At 50.2% G+C, this 15,104-nt stretch overlaps 1 protein-coding gene across 1 annotated transcript in view; it reads left to right on the forward strand.

Moving 5' to 3' along the window:
* Positions 1-4,612, forward strand: part of Gpr107 (G protein-coupled receptor 107) — a 72,894-nt gene extending 68,282 nt beyond the window's left edge. Inside the window, exon 18 of the mRNA XM_012952007.2 lies at positions 340-4,612. Coding sequence (XP_012807461.2) covers positions 340-436 — 97 coding nt within the window. The 3' untranslated portion in view covers positions 437-4,612. The remainder of the gene's footprint in view (positions 1-339) is intronic.
* Positions 4,613-15,104: the final 10,492 nt, after the last annotated feature.

Here is a 15,104-nt window from a genome sequence, read left to right on the forward strand (position 1 = left end):
ATTTATTTGCAAGCAGAGAGAGAGATAGAAGAGAGACAGAGAGAAAATAGGCACACCAGGGCCTCCAGCCGCTGCAAACAAACTCCAGATGCATGTGCCCCCTTGTGCATCTGGCTTACATCTGGATCTTGGGGAATCAAGTCTTGAATCAGGGTTCTTAGGCTTCACAGGCAAGTGCTTAACCACTAAGCCATCTCTCCAGCCCTAGAATTCTTTATTATGTTTAAGTCCTAGAGAAATCTTGGCCAACGTCACACAGCTATTGAGGAGATGGTCAGGACACCACCTAGATCTGGTGGCTTTGTAGAGGGTCCCTGATTATTTTGGTTTCTTTTTCAGAGTGACAACATCAGGGGTGATGGAAAATATGAAGAAAGTCAAGAAGGTGACCAACGGTGCTGTAGAGCCTCAGGGTGACTGGGAAGGCACTGCGTGACAGAGCCAGCTCTGAGGATACACTGTCAGAAAACTAACTTACCGTAGTCCCATTGGTGAGCAAGAATGTCCCTCCAGAGAACTATGGTCACATCTCGACAGTGACACCACAGAGCTCACGGCTGGAGCAAAGTCCATGGACATCTCCTCTTCTCTTACACTCTTAGGGATCCTGGATCTGTGGCTGGCCACAGGCAGCTGAGACTGTCTCTCAGGTGGATGGAAGGTGGGCGGAGGAAAGGAGTGATGTCCTAGATTTACATTGTTAATTGGGAGTCTAGAATTTGTGCAATGGAGCCCCTGGTGGCTGCCCTGGTCACGGGGGATAACAGGTCTACTGCCAGTCATAGCACAAAGCACTTGCTTTGGGAAGTGGTCAGGTGTCTTATCAAGAAGGGAAAGGGAGTATCACTATGTCTTTGGAGAACCAAAAAAAAAAAAAAAAAAAGAATATTTTAGAAAGTAAAGGCAAAACCCAATATAGTATGTGCAGTGCTCAGCCCAGGCTCCTGGCTCCAAGCACTGCCCCAGACTTTATTCCAGCTCCTGATAGTGCCTGGGAACTGCCTGGCCAGTGGCCACCTGTGCTTCCTCAAGGGCTCCATTCTCAGAGAGCTGACATGTCACTGTCTGACCATGGCCTGGGGAATGGGTTTCTCCAGAAGGTGTGTTCTGCGTTGCCTGTGGAAGGGAGAGAAGGATCTTTGGGCTCCAAAGGTCTTCTATTGGCTTGCCTGACACCTGCTGTCCTGCCTGCCTGAGCAGTACTGCTTGACCTCTTCTTATGGCTTGCGTCATCTTTGTATGATCAGAATCAAGACCAAAATGGGGAATTCTTAAAATTTTCCTTAAGGAACAGCTGGGGGCAAAAAGGTAGCTTAAGCCAAGACTTACATACAGGCAAATCAAATGGGCATCCTTCAGAGGCCTGCCCTGAGGCCAGGCAGGAGTTCTAAGCAGAGGAATTAAGTAGTTGGTCCCAGTATTCCAAGAGTACATGGGAAGGGAGTAAGTGATTAGACAGCAGTTCGCTCTCAGAGTGCATGGTGAGGTTTCACAGAAACTCAGTGTAGGTGCCGCAGACCTTAGACAAAAATGTTGGTGGCTGCGTTCAAGGAATAGTGTTGGAGCTGGTGAGTCATTGTTGTGGAACAAGTTCAGAAGGTCCAGTGTGAGGTAGGGCTTGACAGAAAGCTGCTTAATGCTAGGGGGTTTTGAGGGAGGCAGGACAGGGAGGCTTGTTTCTAGAGGCTTCAGCCCAGCCCTGGCCCTGGGCTTATTGACGAATCATACATGCAAGGGATGACATCACACTCTAGTACAGAATTCAGTCAGAAGCCATGAGTGGGTGAGAGGGCTCTAGAAGTCTTTCCTGTCACCACATTTGTCACTGTGTCTCCCCCTCCCTCACTACTTCCACATCTAAGCCATTGGTGAGGAAGCACCTGCACTCGGTGCCATCAGGTCCCACCAGTGCCTCCGTGGCAGGAGTTCAGGGGAGCATCTGTGCACCTGCCATTTCAGGCAGCCGGGTAGACAAGCCTGAGGGATTCATTTAATGGAAACTTGGTTTGGTTTGGTTTCTTTATTAGAAATTAACTTGAGCCAATTCAGTAGGAAGGAAGGTACATGGAAGATTTTTAACACTATTTCCTGCACATAATCACAGTGACAACACTGAGAAAATGTGCTCACACTGTGACCCTCAGAGGGACCCAGTTGCTGTTTCCGTCAGCAGATTCTGCTATTGACCAGGCGCTAGGCTTCTGGCAAGAACGGAGTGTGCTGAAGCCTTCCCTCCAGGAGGGCTCTCGGTGGAGGTGGCCTCATTCCACATGCTGGGACTTTAAGGCAAGGTAGTGGGTGTGTGAAAGGTATGTGGCCAGGACCCAGACCACACCTACCTCTGGGCTCTTGGTATGACAGCTGAGCAGTGACAGGTGGACACCCAGCCTTCTGGAGCAGGGTGCATAGGAATGCAAAGCAGAACCTGATTCTGCTGTGTAACTGCCTGGAGGTGGGAAGCCAGAGGAAGGAATGGCAGAAACTTGAGACTGGAAGGGCAAACATGGTACCTGGGCAGTGACAAGGAGACAGTACTTCAATTTCCACCCTGTTCTATAAATGTGTCTTCTCTGTGTGTCACTTAAAAGCTGTGGCCCAGCTATGTCCTTAGGTATGGGTGCCTGATTGGGACCCAGAGCCATGTGGTCACACCAGTACAAACACATTCCTGCAGCCTGATTTTCACAGGCCCAGGCTCTTCACAGCAGTGTTGGAGAGGTTGCCCCTATAGTTTCTCAGGGGCTGGGCAAAAGGATGGGATGCCCATCACACAACCACTGGTGTATTTATGGCCTGGCTTTTTATTCTTCCGGTTTATGCCTGCGTGCGCACAATGTCCGTGTTTCCTTTGAGCATCTATATTGGCCTGGAAGCGCTGCTGGCTTTGACATTTAATAAAGTGTGTATTTTGCTAGAAAATTATTTCTTAGACAAGAACAAGTGTTGATCTCTTCATCCTGGCTCTTAACAGTGCCCAAGGACTTGATCAGCTTGCTTCTTGGTCCTTCCTGCTTTAAAATTTCTGTAGCAGAGTACTTTATCACACGACTGGCAAATTGGCAATTTATCTCCTGTGAGAAGCAGCTCACTCCATGTCAATGATGCTTCCTCAGTTCACGGCCTGAGTGGGCTCCCTTTTCTTCCAAGAAGTCACTTCAGAGTAAAATAAGTGGGTTCCCTTCTCCCCACTCATGTCCAGTCAACCAAGGCACTGTGGCTTCCTGTCGCTTTATGAAATGAAACGTGTGCTCCATCCCACACTGAGCTCACCAAGATTACTGTGCTACCTAGTCCCACAGTCTCCCCTCCTGCCTGGTCTGTGGAGCCCACTTGGGCTCTCCCCGAGAATATGCAGCGTCTTCTCCCAGCAGCTGGGGGCAGGGCTCATTTTTTAAGCTGAGGCGATTTTATCAGCGTACAAATGGATGTCATGTATCACTGCTTCTGACCGCATGGTAGTCCCCCAGCCCCCCCCCCCCCCCCCACACACACACTGCCTGTTTTGCTTTAGAGTTCACTATAAGACTTAGTGCTTACGGGCTGAGGAAGAGGGTCAGAGATGCCTTTGACACCACCCCTGGCCACTTCACCTCATCCTGAAGTGCTGTCAGCATTCGACAGCCTAGTGAGGTTGCTGGCCCAGCTCCATGCACCCGGGGGAACAGCCGAGCTGCTGGTGCTTCTGGCTGCCAAGCTGCTGAGGGTGAGGAAGCAGCTCCCTCCTCCAGCCCTGTCTCCACACCACCCCTCCCCGCAGTGCATCACAGCGTGCCAGCGCACTGGCCTGCTGCTGCAGTTTTTTCCCTTGAGGATTCAGTAAGTTTAAAGCCCTCCACTAGACTGCCTTACTATCTCTTGGTTTGTTAAAAAGGAATTCATCTAGAAAATATGCCCTAAAACCCCTCTTCTCAGGATATTCTGACAGTCTTAAAAAGCCACACCCGAGTCCATGTGGAACCCTTTATATCTGGAATGTGGTTATTGATCACAAGCTAAAGTCTCCAAAATATCCCTGCTGTGGCACAGTGAGGTTTCTGAGCCTTCGGCATGGTTTATGCTTGAAAGACAGATGGTGCTTTTAGGAGGCTCACTGCCTGGGTGGAAGACCCCCTCCCCCACACAGTGAGGGAGGGGTGAGCTCAGGGGGACCTGGCCTGACTGCAGCACATTGGTACCCGGTGGGATCTGATGGCAGGGAGACTGCAGTTGGGTTTAGGAGAGGAGTTCCCCCACGACAGGATGCTCATTTTAAGGCAGAATTTGAGGCTGTACAGTCAGCAGGGAGCCGGAGTGCTGTCCTTCCAGCATCTGAGGTGCACCTTGACTCCTTAAGCAACTTCCACACACCACAGACTGCATGACAAACTGTATGTGACTGTAGTCGTCACATGACCCAGATGTTGTCAGGCTGTAACCCAGCGGGGAAGGGTTGGAAGGGCTGTGCTTGCTGCTTCTGTTCTGCCTAGACCGGGGGCAGGAGAGCCGGTCAGTATTCTTAGCGCTAACAGTCGAGTATCGTGTTCATGGGACGAGTCAAGATCGGGCGAGGCTGGGCCTGTATGTGGGCCTCTCACTGCAATGCAAACGTGTAATAAAGATTCTATGCCGGGAACATGTGTCTGTGATCCCAGGGACTCCTGGCTGCGTTCTCTCCTCTGCCTCCCTGTTCCTTCGTGATTTTCCTTCTTTAAGTCACCTAACTGCCACCTACCTGCTCCCACTGACCACAGTCCCACCCCACAGAGAAGATGTCAGTAAGGCTTTGCAGGGGTGGGGGGCCACAAACCATGGAGATGCAATTTCCAGTTACCCAGAAAATCTGCTAGACACCCTGTGTCACTGCTGCCACCTAAGGGAAGGTGACAGTCTTGAGACACAGCCCTCACCATGACAAACTCGTGTGCATCCTCTTGGTGTAATTCCCATCGGAATTGGAAACATCCAGGTTCATTTAGCCTCGAGCCCTTCCTTTACTAAGTGCTTTCAAGTTGACATTTTTGTACAGTAAAATTCACAGTTCACAGAACTTAGTCAAGTGCTTGCCTCATAAGCGTGAGGACCTGGTTTTAATTCCCAGAAGCCATGTGGAAATGCTGGCACTTGCCTGTGGTCTGGAGAGGTAGAGACAAACAGTGGATTCCTGGGGCTTGCTGACCAGCCAAGAGAAGCTCCAGGCCAATGAGAGATCCTGTCTCAAAGGTCGTGCTGAGAGGAATAACCCCCACTGTACTCTGGCCTCTATATACACACACAACAGCACAATTCAGACTTTTGATTATGTAGCTTTACAGCCCCACACATTGCCGTCACCCCGTGAGATGCCTCTTCCCCAGCCATTGCCTCACCACAGGCTCCTTTGCCTGCTCGGAGCTGCTCTAGGCGGCCAGCCTCAGGAGGCACGGATTGTGAGTCATCCCTCTGAAGCTGTGCCTGGAGAATTACAAGCATCAGAGCCTAAAGAAGCTTATGTCCCTCCCCACTGCACACTTCCCCTCCCCGCCTTCCCCCACCAGTAAGTGGCAGAGCCCAGAGTTCCTTGGTTGGAAGAGAATGGAGTCCAGGGCTCAGAACAGAGCCCCTGCTGCTGTGTGCTTGCAGTAAGGTTAGCTGCTCCTTGGCTCCCTTGGCTTCAGCCTTCAGGGGTGTGTCAGTTGGCCAAGGATTTGCTATGACCGAGCCTCAGCTATAACCTTCATCCTTGAGTTTAGATTTGCAAAAATGTTGGGAGTGGTGGCTCAACACCTCTAATCCCACTGGCAGAGGTAGGAGGATCGCTGTGAGTTTGAGGCCACCCTGAGACTGCATAGTGAATTCCAGGTCAGCCTGGGCCAGAGCAAGACCCTACCTGGGGGTGGGGGAGGGGACTGGTAGAGTCTGGAACAAAACTTGAGGAGGGCCATAGCATTCCAAGAGTGAGATCCAGGGTGAGGGATGCTGGGGCAGGGGCTGCTGAGAAAGATGAAGGGTGACCTTGAGCAGTGAAGTCAGTGGTTCTCACACCAAGGAGCATTTCCCCCCAGCCCCAGCCAGTCCAGGCCCAGTTTCTGAGTCCCATCTCCCTAGGCACAGGCATCAGGCCCTTAAATACAGGGTTCTCCAGCTGACATGCTGACAGATGCTCACCTCAAGTACTCACCTTGCGTGGAGCTGCTGTCCTGCATGGCACACATTGCCTGCTTGGGGGTTGCACAGTGGTCAGAGGAGAAGCTGAGGGAAGGGCATGACAAGCAGCCAGGACAGCAGAGTCCCTGACTGTCCTCAAGTCTTGATGCTGCTTCTCACTCAGCTACCCTGAGCTTCACAGCTGGAAAGTTGCTGTCGGGCTGCCTGTAATGGAGAGCTCCGGAGCCTTGGGCTGAGAATTTGTTCCATCAGCATGACACTTCTGAGGGTCAGGCCTCTAGGACATTCCCTCCGCCACCTCGTGTTCACAGAGCGTACCCATCACATGGCTGTTAACTGTCCCGACACCTTCCAGCTATTGATTGTGATGAAACCAACGAAATGGCCCTACATATGGGAGCAGTGGGTTTACTGGCATTGCCTAGGCATAGTGAGAGCTCTGTGAGTGCCAGTTCTGGATCCTCCGTAAGAGCCCAGGACGCAGAGAAGATTGAGAGAGGCTGTCCAAAACCAGCTTGGCCTACGGAGATGACTCGGCAGTTAAAGGCACTTGTTTGCAAAGTCTAATGGCCTGGGTTCAGTTCCCCACCACCCACACAAAGCCAGATGGACAAAGTGGCACATGTATCTGGAATTTATTTGCAGCAGCAGGAGAACCTGGTGTGCCCATTCATTTTCTTTCTCAAATGATTTTTTAAAACATTTATTTATTTATTTTGGTTGTGGGGTAGGGCCTCACTCTAGCTCAGGCTGACCTGGAATTAGCCTCAGGGTGGCTTCGAACTCATGACGATCCTCCTACCTCTGTCTCCCCAGTGCTGGGATTAAAGACATGCACCACATCCAGTTTTAAAAAAATATTTTCTTACTGACATCTTCTATAATTGTAAACAATATCCCATTGTAATTCCCTCCCTCCTCAAATGATTTTTTTTAAAGGTAGGAATGGTGGCTCATGCTTTTATTTATTTATTTATTTATTTATTTAATAAGGGGGGTGGGGAGGAAGAGAGAATGAGCGCGCCAGGGCCTCCAGTCACTGCAAACGAACTCCAGATGCATGTGCCCCCTTGTGCATCTGGCTTACTAGGGTCCTGGGGAATGAACTGGGATCCTTAGTCTTCACAGACAAATGCATTAACCACTAAGCCATTTTCCCAGCCCTTAAATGATTTTTTTGTTTGTTTGTTTTTCGAGGTAGGGTCTCATTCTAGCCCAGGCTGACCTGGAATTCACTATGGAGTTTTAGGGTGGCCTCAAACTCAAGGCAATCCTCCTACCTCTACCTCCCAAGAACTGGGATTAAAGGCGTGTGCCACTGTGCCGAGCTTCAAATGATTGTTTGTTTGTTTGTTTGTTTTGTTTTTCAAGGTAGGGTCTCACTCTAGCCCCAGGCTGACCTGGAATTCACTCTGTAGTCTCAGGGTGGCCTCAGAGTCACAGAGGTCCTCCTACCTCTGCTTCTTGAGTGCTGGGATTAAAGGCATGCACTAATCCCCCCTCCCCATGGTTATTTTATTTGCAGGGGTAGGGGGAGAGCAGATACAATGGGTGCACCAGGACTTCCAGCTGCTGTAAACAACCTTTAGAAGCATGCGCCACCTTGTGCATTTTGTTTATACGGTCCTGAAAACTTGAACCTGGGTCTTTTGGCTTTGCAGGCAAGTGCTTTCATGGCTAAGCCATCTCTCTCAGCCCTTTAGTGAATTTTTTGTTTTTGTTTTTTGAGGTAAGGTATTGCTCTACCTCAGGCTGACCTCGAGTTCACTACATAGTCTCAGGGTGGCCTCCAACTCATGGCGATCCTCCTACCTCTGCCTCTGAGTGTTGGGATTAAAGGCATCTGCCACTCCCGGTTAGAGCAAGACCCTACCTTGAAAAACCAAAAAACGAAAAAGGAAAAAAAAAAAAAAAAAGCTCTGCCAACGTCCATCCCAAGGGTGGATGCGCTCCTTGGGCCAGTGTGCTGGTCTAGAGTGGGGTTTCTTTGGCATACGGGAGTCCTGCCATACCATGCTTTATCCTGGTTGGTCTGTTCAGATGGTGGTTATCTTTGTGGGGAAGCATAATTGTTCACAGGACAGTCTGATGGGTAATGTGTGCTGCAGTCAGAGACCTACCAGGATCCTGGGTCAGGAAAACCAGAGCCTCCGCTTTCTCTGTGCTGGATGATGCGGGCTCTACATACCGTGGCTTGGGCATGTGCCTTGCTGGATCAGAGCCTTGGAAGAGTCCTCCCAGCCCTCTGCCTCCCCCTTCATGGCAGAGCTGCCTTTGGGTGGCCTTCACAAGGAATCTCTCAGGGGACGGATGGATGGCTGCATGCTCCACGGCAAGGCATTGGATACGTGGTTCCTATCAGTGGGAAGAAAGAATGCCATTGTAGGTGCCCCTGTGGCAGCACAAGCTTGCTGACCTTTTCTCTGGTGCTGGGCTGCCCACCCTCTGCACCCCATCCTCCCATGAAGAGAAGCTGGCTCAGCAGTTGAGAAAGTGGGAGCGCCCCACTTTGGAGCTGACTCTTCCGGGTTACAAGGGAGCGAATGCTGACCTCTGTAGAAATGAAGCATGCAGTCATTAGGAGTGGAGCGCGCGGCCTCATCAGCACTGCACGGCAACTGCGCCCGTCTCCTCGGTCAGCTCCTGGCCCGAGGGGCTGAAAACTGCCCGCTATGCTAATACTTGCGGGGCCGAGGTTGAGAACTGACAGTGTGTCTGGGCTGGCATGTGATGAGGGCTGCATGGGAGGAAGAAGAGACAGCCATGGGGATCTGGAGAGGGAGGACGCACTCTCTCCACCGTCCTCCCGTTCCTGAGCTGCCAGCTCTGCCGCCTCTCCCGAGGACTCACTGTCACTTCGTCCGCATCATCACACCTCCCCTCTCCAGCCCCATTCTTCAGGAATAAAGTATGTTTATAAGGCATGAAGAGCCCATCCTCAGGGGCTTGGAGGGGTGGGGAGACTCAATGGGCAGAGCTTGCTGTGCAAGCATGGGGCCCTGGCCTCAGATCTCGCACCCAGCTTCGTGTGATGGTGCACATGCGAAACCCCAGTACTGGTGCCGAGGCGGCGGAGACAGGAAGAACCTGCGGCTTGCTGGCCAGCTAGTCTAGCTGAACTGATGTGTTGTGGGATGAAGCAAGATATCCCATCTCCAAGGCTGGAGAGATGGCTTAGCAGTTAAGGTGCTTGCCTGCAAAGCCAAAGGACCCTCAGGACCCACGTAAACCAGATGCATCAGGTGGAACATGCATCTGGAGTTTGTGTGTAGTGGCTGGATGCTCTCGCGTGCCCATTCTCTCAAGTTAAAAAAATAATAAGGGCTGGAGAGATGGTTTAGCAGGTAAGGCATTTGCTTGCAAAGCCAAAGGATCCTGGTTCAACTCTCCAGGTCCCAACGTAAGCCAGATGCACAAGGGGGTGCACACATCTGGAGTTCGTTTGCAGTGGCTGGAGGCCGTGTGCACCCATTCTTTTTTCTCTCAAATAAATAAAATATATTTAAAACAAAAAGAGCCGGGCGTGGTGGTGCACGCCTTTAATCCCAGCACTCGGGAGGCAGAGGTAGATGGATTGCCATGAGTTCGAGGCCACCCTGAGACTACGTAGTGAATTCCAGGTCAGCCTCAGCTACAGTGAGACCCTACCTCGAAAAACAACAACCAACAACAAAAAAAGATAACCCATCTCCCAAGAATACGGTGGAGAGGGTTAGAAGAAGACACCTGCCGACGACCTCCACACATACCTTCTTACCCTCATGTATACCCGCATACACATGAGTATGAAAACACATGTACACACATGCCAAAAAAGAAAAGAAAAAATTTTCCTCACCATTGACAACTCCCTCAGTCACGTGCCACCTTTGGGGCTTGGTTCCCCCTAGCCTGAGCAGCCTGAGCACGGTGAGACCATCTTTCCCCTTTTCCACACTCCCGCCACCACTGAGTCAGAGTCTGACTTGGCTTGTCCCTCACAGCTCCCTGTGTCCTTTACAGTGTCAGGTTGCAGGGCTTTGCCCCAGCTCTAGCCTTGGGTGCCTGGGGCACCTCCATCCTCCGGCAGCTCCCTGATAGCCCAGGTTGTATTTCAGCCTAGAGCCATTCTGAGTGTCCACGGATAACTAGTCAGCACCTTCTACCCTGCTGCTTAAAGCATATCATGCTGCTGCTGGGCTAAAGGGATATGCTGTGCCCATCAGATTGCCCTCTAAGTCTGTGTGTTTAGACTCATGGATTGTTGGTAGAGAATCTTCTTTTTCAGACAGTGGTGACCACTGGGGAGGCTCCAAACTCATCACCATGCTGAAAACAAGTGACTGTTGAGTATTCAGCACTAAATGTGACATCTCTCACACCCTCCAAAGCTCAGGGAACATTTCGGGAAAGGAGGTAGATCTGGCCTATTAAAAGCAGTTAAAGCCAGGCGTGGTGGCACACACCATTAATCCCAGCACTCGGGAGGCAGGGGTAGGAGGATTGCCATGAGTTCAAGGCCACCCTGAGACTACATAATGAATTCCAGATCGGGCTGGGCTAGAGAGAGACCCTACCTTGAAACCCTCACACCCCAAAACAAAAACAGCAGTTAAGGGTGCTAGCTTGCAAAGCTCAGGTTTGATTTCCCACTACCCACATAAAGCCAGATGCACAGAGCTTGCTATGTGTCTGAAGTTTGTATGCAGTGGCAAGAGGCCCTGGCATGCTCATTCTCTCTCTGTGTCTCTCTCATAGACATATAAATACATTTTAAAAAATAAGAGCTGGAGAGTCCTGGCTTGTCTCACATCTTCCTGTGTCCTTCCTCCAGGGCTGTCCCAGACTATCCCTGGGTGCTGGCCCCTCCATCCTCACAGCTTTTCAATAGCCCACGTTTTGTGGAGAAGAGTGCTTTGAAGTGCTGTCTTCTGGACATAAAGTGGCCATTGCATTCGTGATCACAGTGGCTGCCATTACTGGGACAGGACCTCCAAGATACTGGACCCATCAACATCACATCATGGAAGTTTCCATCAAACAAGAGGAGGGGATAGTGAGAGGAGTTTAGTGGAAGAGGATGTGCAAGGGACGAAAGAAGGTAGTGGGGAATTATAGTCAAAGTACATTCTATACATGTATGAAAATTTCCAATAAAATTTCTTCTTTTTTTTGGCTTTTTGGGATAGTCTTACAAGCCCAAGCTGACCTAGAATTTACTACATAGTCTCAGGGTGGCCTCAAACTCATAGTGATCCTCCTACTTCTGCCTCCCAAGTGCTGGGATTAAAGGTATGTACCTCCACGCTCTGGCTAAAAGCATTTAAAAAAAAAAAAAAAATCAAAGGGCTGGAGAGATGACTTAGTAGTTAAGGCACTTGCCTGCAATGCCTTCCGACCTGGATTCAATTCCCCAGTACCCACATAAAGCCAGGTGCACAAAGTGGTACGTGTGTCTGGAGTTCATTAGCAGTGGCAGGAGACTCAGGTGCATCAATTCTCTCTCTCTTTCTGACTCTCTGAAAAAAAAATATATATATATATGTATGTATGTATGTATGTGTACGTGTGTGTGTGTATGTATGTGTATATATATATATATATATATATATATATATATATATATATATATATATATATATATATAAATAATTTAAAAGAAGGGTTGGGGATGTAACTCTGTTGGTAGACTGCTTACACACAGTATGCATAACACCCTGGGTTCAATCCCCAGCCCTGCATTCATTAAGAATGGCATCACATTCCTATAATCCCAGCACCTGGAGATGGAGATAAGGGGATCAAGAGTTCAAGGATGGGCTGGAGAGATGGCTCAGTGGTTAAAGGCACTTGCTTGCAGAGCCTGACTGCTCGAGTCAAATTTCCCAGTACCCTCATAAAGCTAGATGCACAAAGTGGTACATGCATCTGGAGTTCATTTGCAGTGCCAGGAGGCCCTGGTGCACCCATGCACACACACACACACACACACACACACTCTTTCTCTCTCTCTCTCTCTCTCTCTCTCTCTCTCTCTCCCTCCCTCAGTGTGTGCGTGTATGTGTGTGTCTCAAATAAATAAAAATATTTATTTCCCTCCTTCTTTCCCTCCCTCTCTTCCTTCATTCCTTCCTTCCTTTCAAGGTGTGTTCTCACTCTAGCCCAGGCTGACCTGGATCTTACAGGATGGTCTCAAACTCATAGCTATGCTCCTACCTCTGCCTCTTGAATGCCGGGACTTTAATTCTTCAGGGGTGTGCCACCTCATCTGGCTGAAGTGTTCTCTCAACAAGATGTGACACCAAGGGGGAGAATGGCCTCAGCACTGAGGAAGAATGCTAGACTCTTCTGTGGCTGATGCGGCCTGAATCAAGCCAAACCTGACAGCGGGTACTGTCAGGAAGCAGTGAATTCCCTATCTTTCTTTCAAAATATTTATCAGGGCTGGGGAGATTGCTTAGTGGTTAAGGCAGTTGCCTGCAAAGCCAAAGGATCCAGGTTTCATTTCCCAGGACCCACATAAGCCAGATGCACAAGGTGGCACATGCGTCTGGAGTTCGTTTGCAGCAGCTAAAGGCCCTGGCATGCCCATTCTGTCTCTTCATCTGCTTCTCTCTCAAATAAATCAATTAAAAAATATTAGCTTATCAGAGAGATAGAGAATGGGTGCACCGGGGCCTCCTGCTGTTGCAAACTCCAGACACATGCGCCACTTTGTGCATTTGCCTTTATGTGGATATTGGGAAGTTGAACCTGGACCAGCAGGCTTTGCAAGCAAGCACGCTTAGCTGCTGAGCCATCTCCCAGCCCCAGTAAATCCCCTTCTGCATTAGTCCATTTGGGTCTTGTTGGCCCTGTGACTGCCAAGGACTTCAGTTCCAACTGACGCATGTTGAAGGCATGGGGAAGAGTGGCCTGTCTCCCAGGGCCCTTAGGGCATCTGGGAAGGCACCCCACAAAGTTCTGGGCCAGAATTCTAAGTTGTCTTCTTTTCTGTGAATCTGGGCAGGTAGCCCCATGGGCCTCACAGTCTGTCAACCAGAGAACAAGAGCTCCGAAATGTCGTTGCCCTGGGCGTGGGGCAGGTGGTGGGAGGCTAGCTCATCGTCCCACATTCTTTTATAAGGAGGTCTCAGGGGACAGCTGTCATACCCATGGCCACCCTGAAGTCCTATGCCAGGGGCTCATTGCTATCCTTTGAGCCAGTCATGTCCACCCATGGTGTTGGCCCTCACTGGAAGCAGCAAACCTTCTGGGCTGGGTTAGAGCAGACTTTTTTGGAGGTGGAGAGGTTTCAAGGTAGGTTCTCACTCTAGTTCAGGCTAACCTGGAATTCACTCTGTACTCTCAGGGTGGCCTTGAACTCATGGCAATCCTCCTACCTCTGCCTCCCAAGTGCTGAGATTAAAGGCGTGCACCACCACACCCAGTTTAGAACAGACTTTTAAAAAGTACTTTTATGGGGTGGAGGCATGGCTTAGTGATTAAGGTGCTTGCCAGTAAAACCCAAGGACCTGAGTTCAATTCCCCATTACCCACGTAAAGCCAGATGCACAAGGTGGCACATGTATCTGGAGTTTGTTTGCAGGGGTAGAGGACCTGGTGTGCTCATTCTCTCTCTCTCACTCTCAAATAAATAATTAAAGAATATTTTATTTATTTGTAGGTTGGAGCCATGTTAGGTTCTCTTGTTGCTGTGGACAAACACCAGACATATGGGCCACTTTTTGTGTCTGATCTGGCTTTACATGAGTGTTGGGGAATTAAGCTTGGGCTGACAGGCTTTGCAAGCAAGTGCCTTTAACCACTGAGCATCTCTCCAGCCCTAAAGTGGCTGTTTTAAGAAAAAGCTCATTTGTCCCACTAGAATTCTAGGCTGGTCCCTTTCTCCATCCTGCTTTTCAGGGACTTGGGCTCTGCCTCCTGCCTTTGCCATCCAGGCCTCATAAAATCCATCAGCAGGTGGTCACATTGATTTTTAATCATGTTTTACCTCCATGTAATGAGTCTCTCCGGGCCCTTTGCAGCCACTCTCCGCATTGCACCTCGAGAGCTGCCTGTGCCGGGGATTCAGAGAGAATTATTAACAAGACTGTATTTACTCCTCCAGAGGGGCCTGCTGGGAGCCCTGTCCACACAGCAAGCTGGGAGCCTCGGACCCCACTGGCAGTAAAGGCCCACATCCCACTCTAGCTGGTAGACTCCCAAAACAAGGTAATTTTAATCTGGCCCTTAAGTGACCTTAAGTCACCTCAGCCCTCAGACACCTAGAGGTAGCTCTTTGCTTCCGCTTGTCCTCTGTCCCTTGCCACCCCTCAAAGGCATGTAGTGGCCAGCCTGCCCTCCTCTTGGTGTGGTGGATGTTGTAGCCAGTTAGTGCTGAATAACCAAAACACCACAGGCTGGGTGGCTTAGAAACTGCAGGCTGAGGACATGGCTCAGTGATTAAAGGTGCTTCCTTGCAAAGCTGCCTGGCCCAGGCTCAATGCTTCAGGACCCACCTAAAGCCATATGCACAAGGTAGCACGTGTGTCAGGAGTTCATTTGCAGTGGCGAGAGGCCCTGACATGTCCATAGGGTCTCACTCTCTCTGTCAACTAAATAAATAAAGGCTAAATGTGGTGGCGCACGCCTTTAATCCCAGCACTCGGGAGGCAGAGGTAGGAGGATTGCCGTGAGTTCAAGGTCACCCTGAGACTACATAGTGAATTCCAGGTCAGCCTGGGCCAGAGTGAGACCCTACATTGAAAAACCAAAAGAGCGAGAGAGTGAGAGAGAGAACTCTCTCGGTATTGGGGGTGGCATTTAAGGGTGCCCAGGCCCCTATTCCTGAGGATAGGTCTCTGAAGCCACAACAATATGGTACCTACCCTCAGCTGGCCACACGTGGGTCAACACCTGGCTCATGTGGACCATCCACATTGTTAATCCCAGTTCTGTGCTTTGCCGTTTCTCTCTTTCCACGGTCTGGTGGGCTGATGTGCCCCGGGCATGTGTGCAGG

This window comes from Jaculus jaculus, chromosome 1 (genome assembly GCF_020740685.1).
Source record: "Jaculus jaculus isolate mJacJac1 chromosome 1, mJacJac1.mat.Y.cur, whole genome shotgun sequence".
Taxonomy (NCBI): Eukaryota; Metazoa; Chordata; class Mammalia; order Rodentia; family Dipodidae; genus Jaculus; species Jaculus jaculus.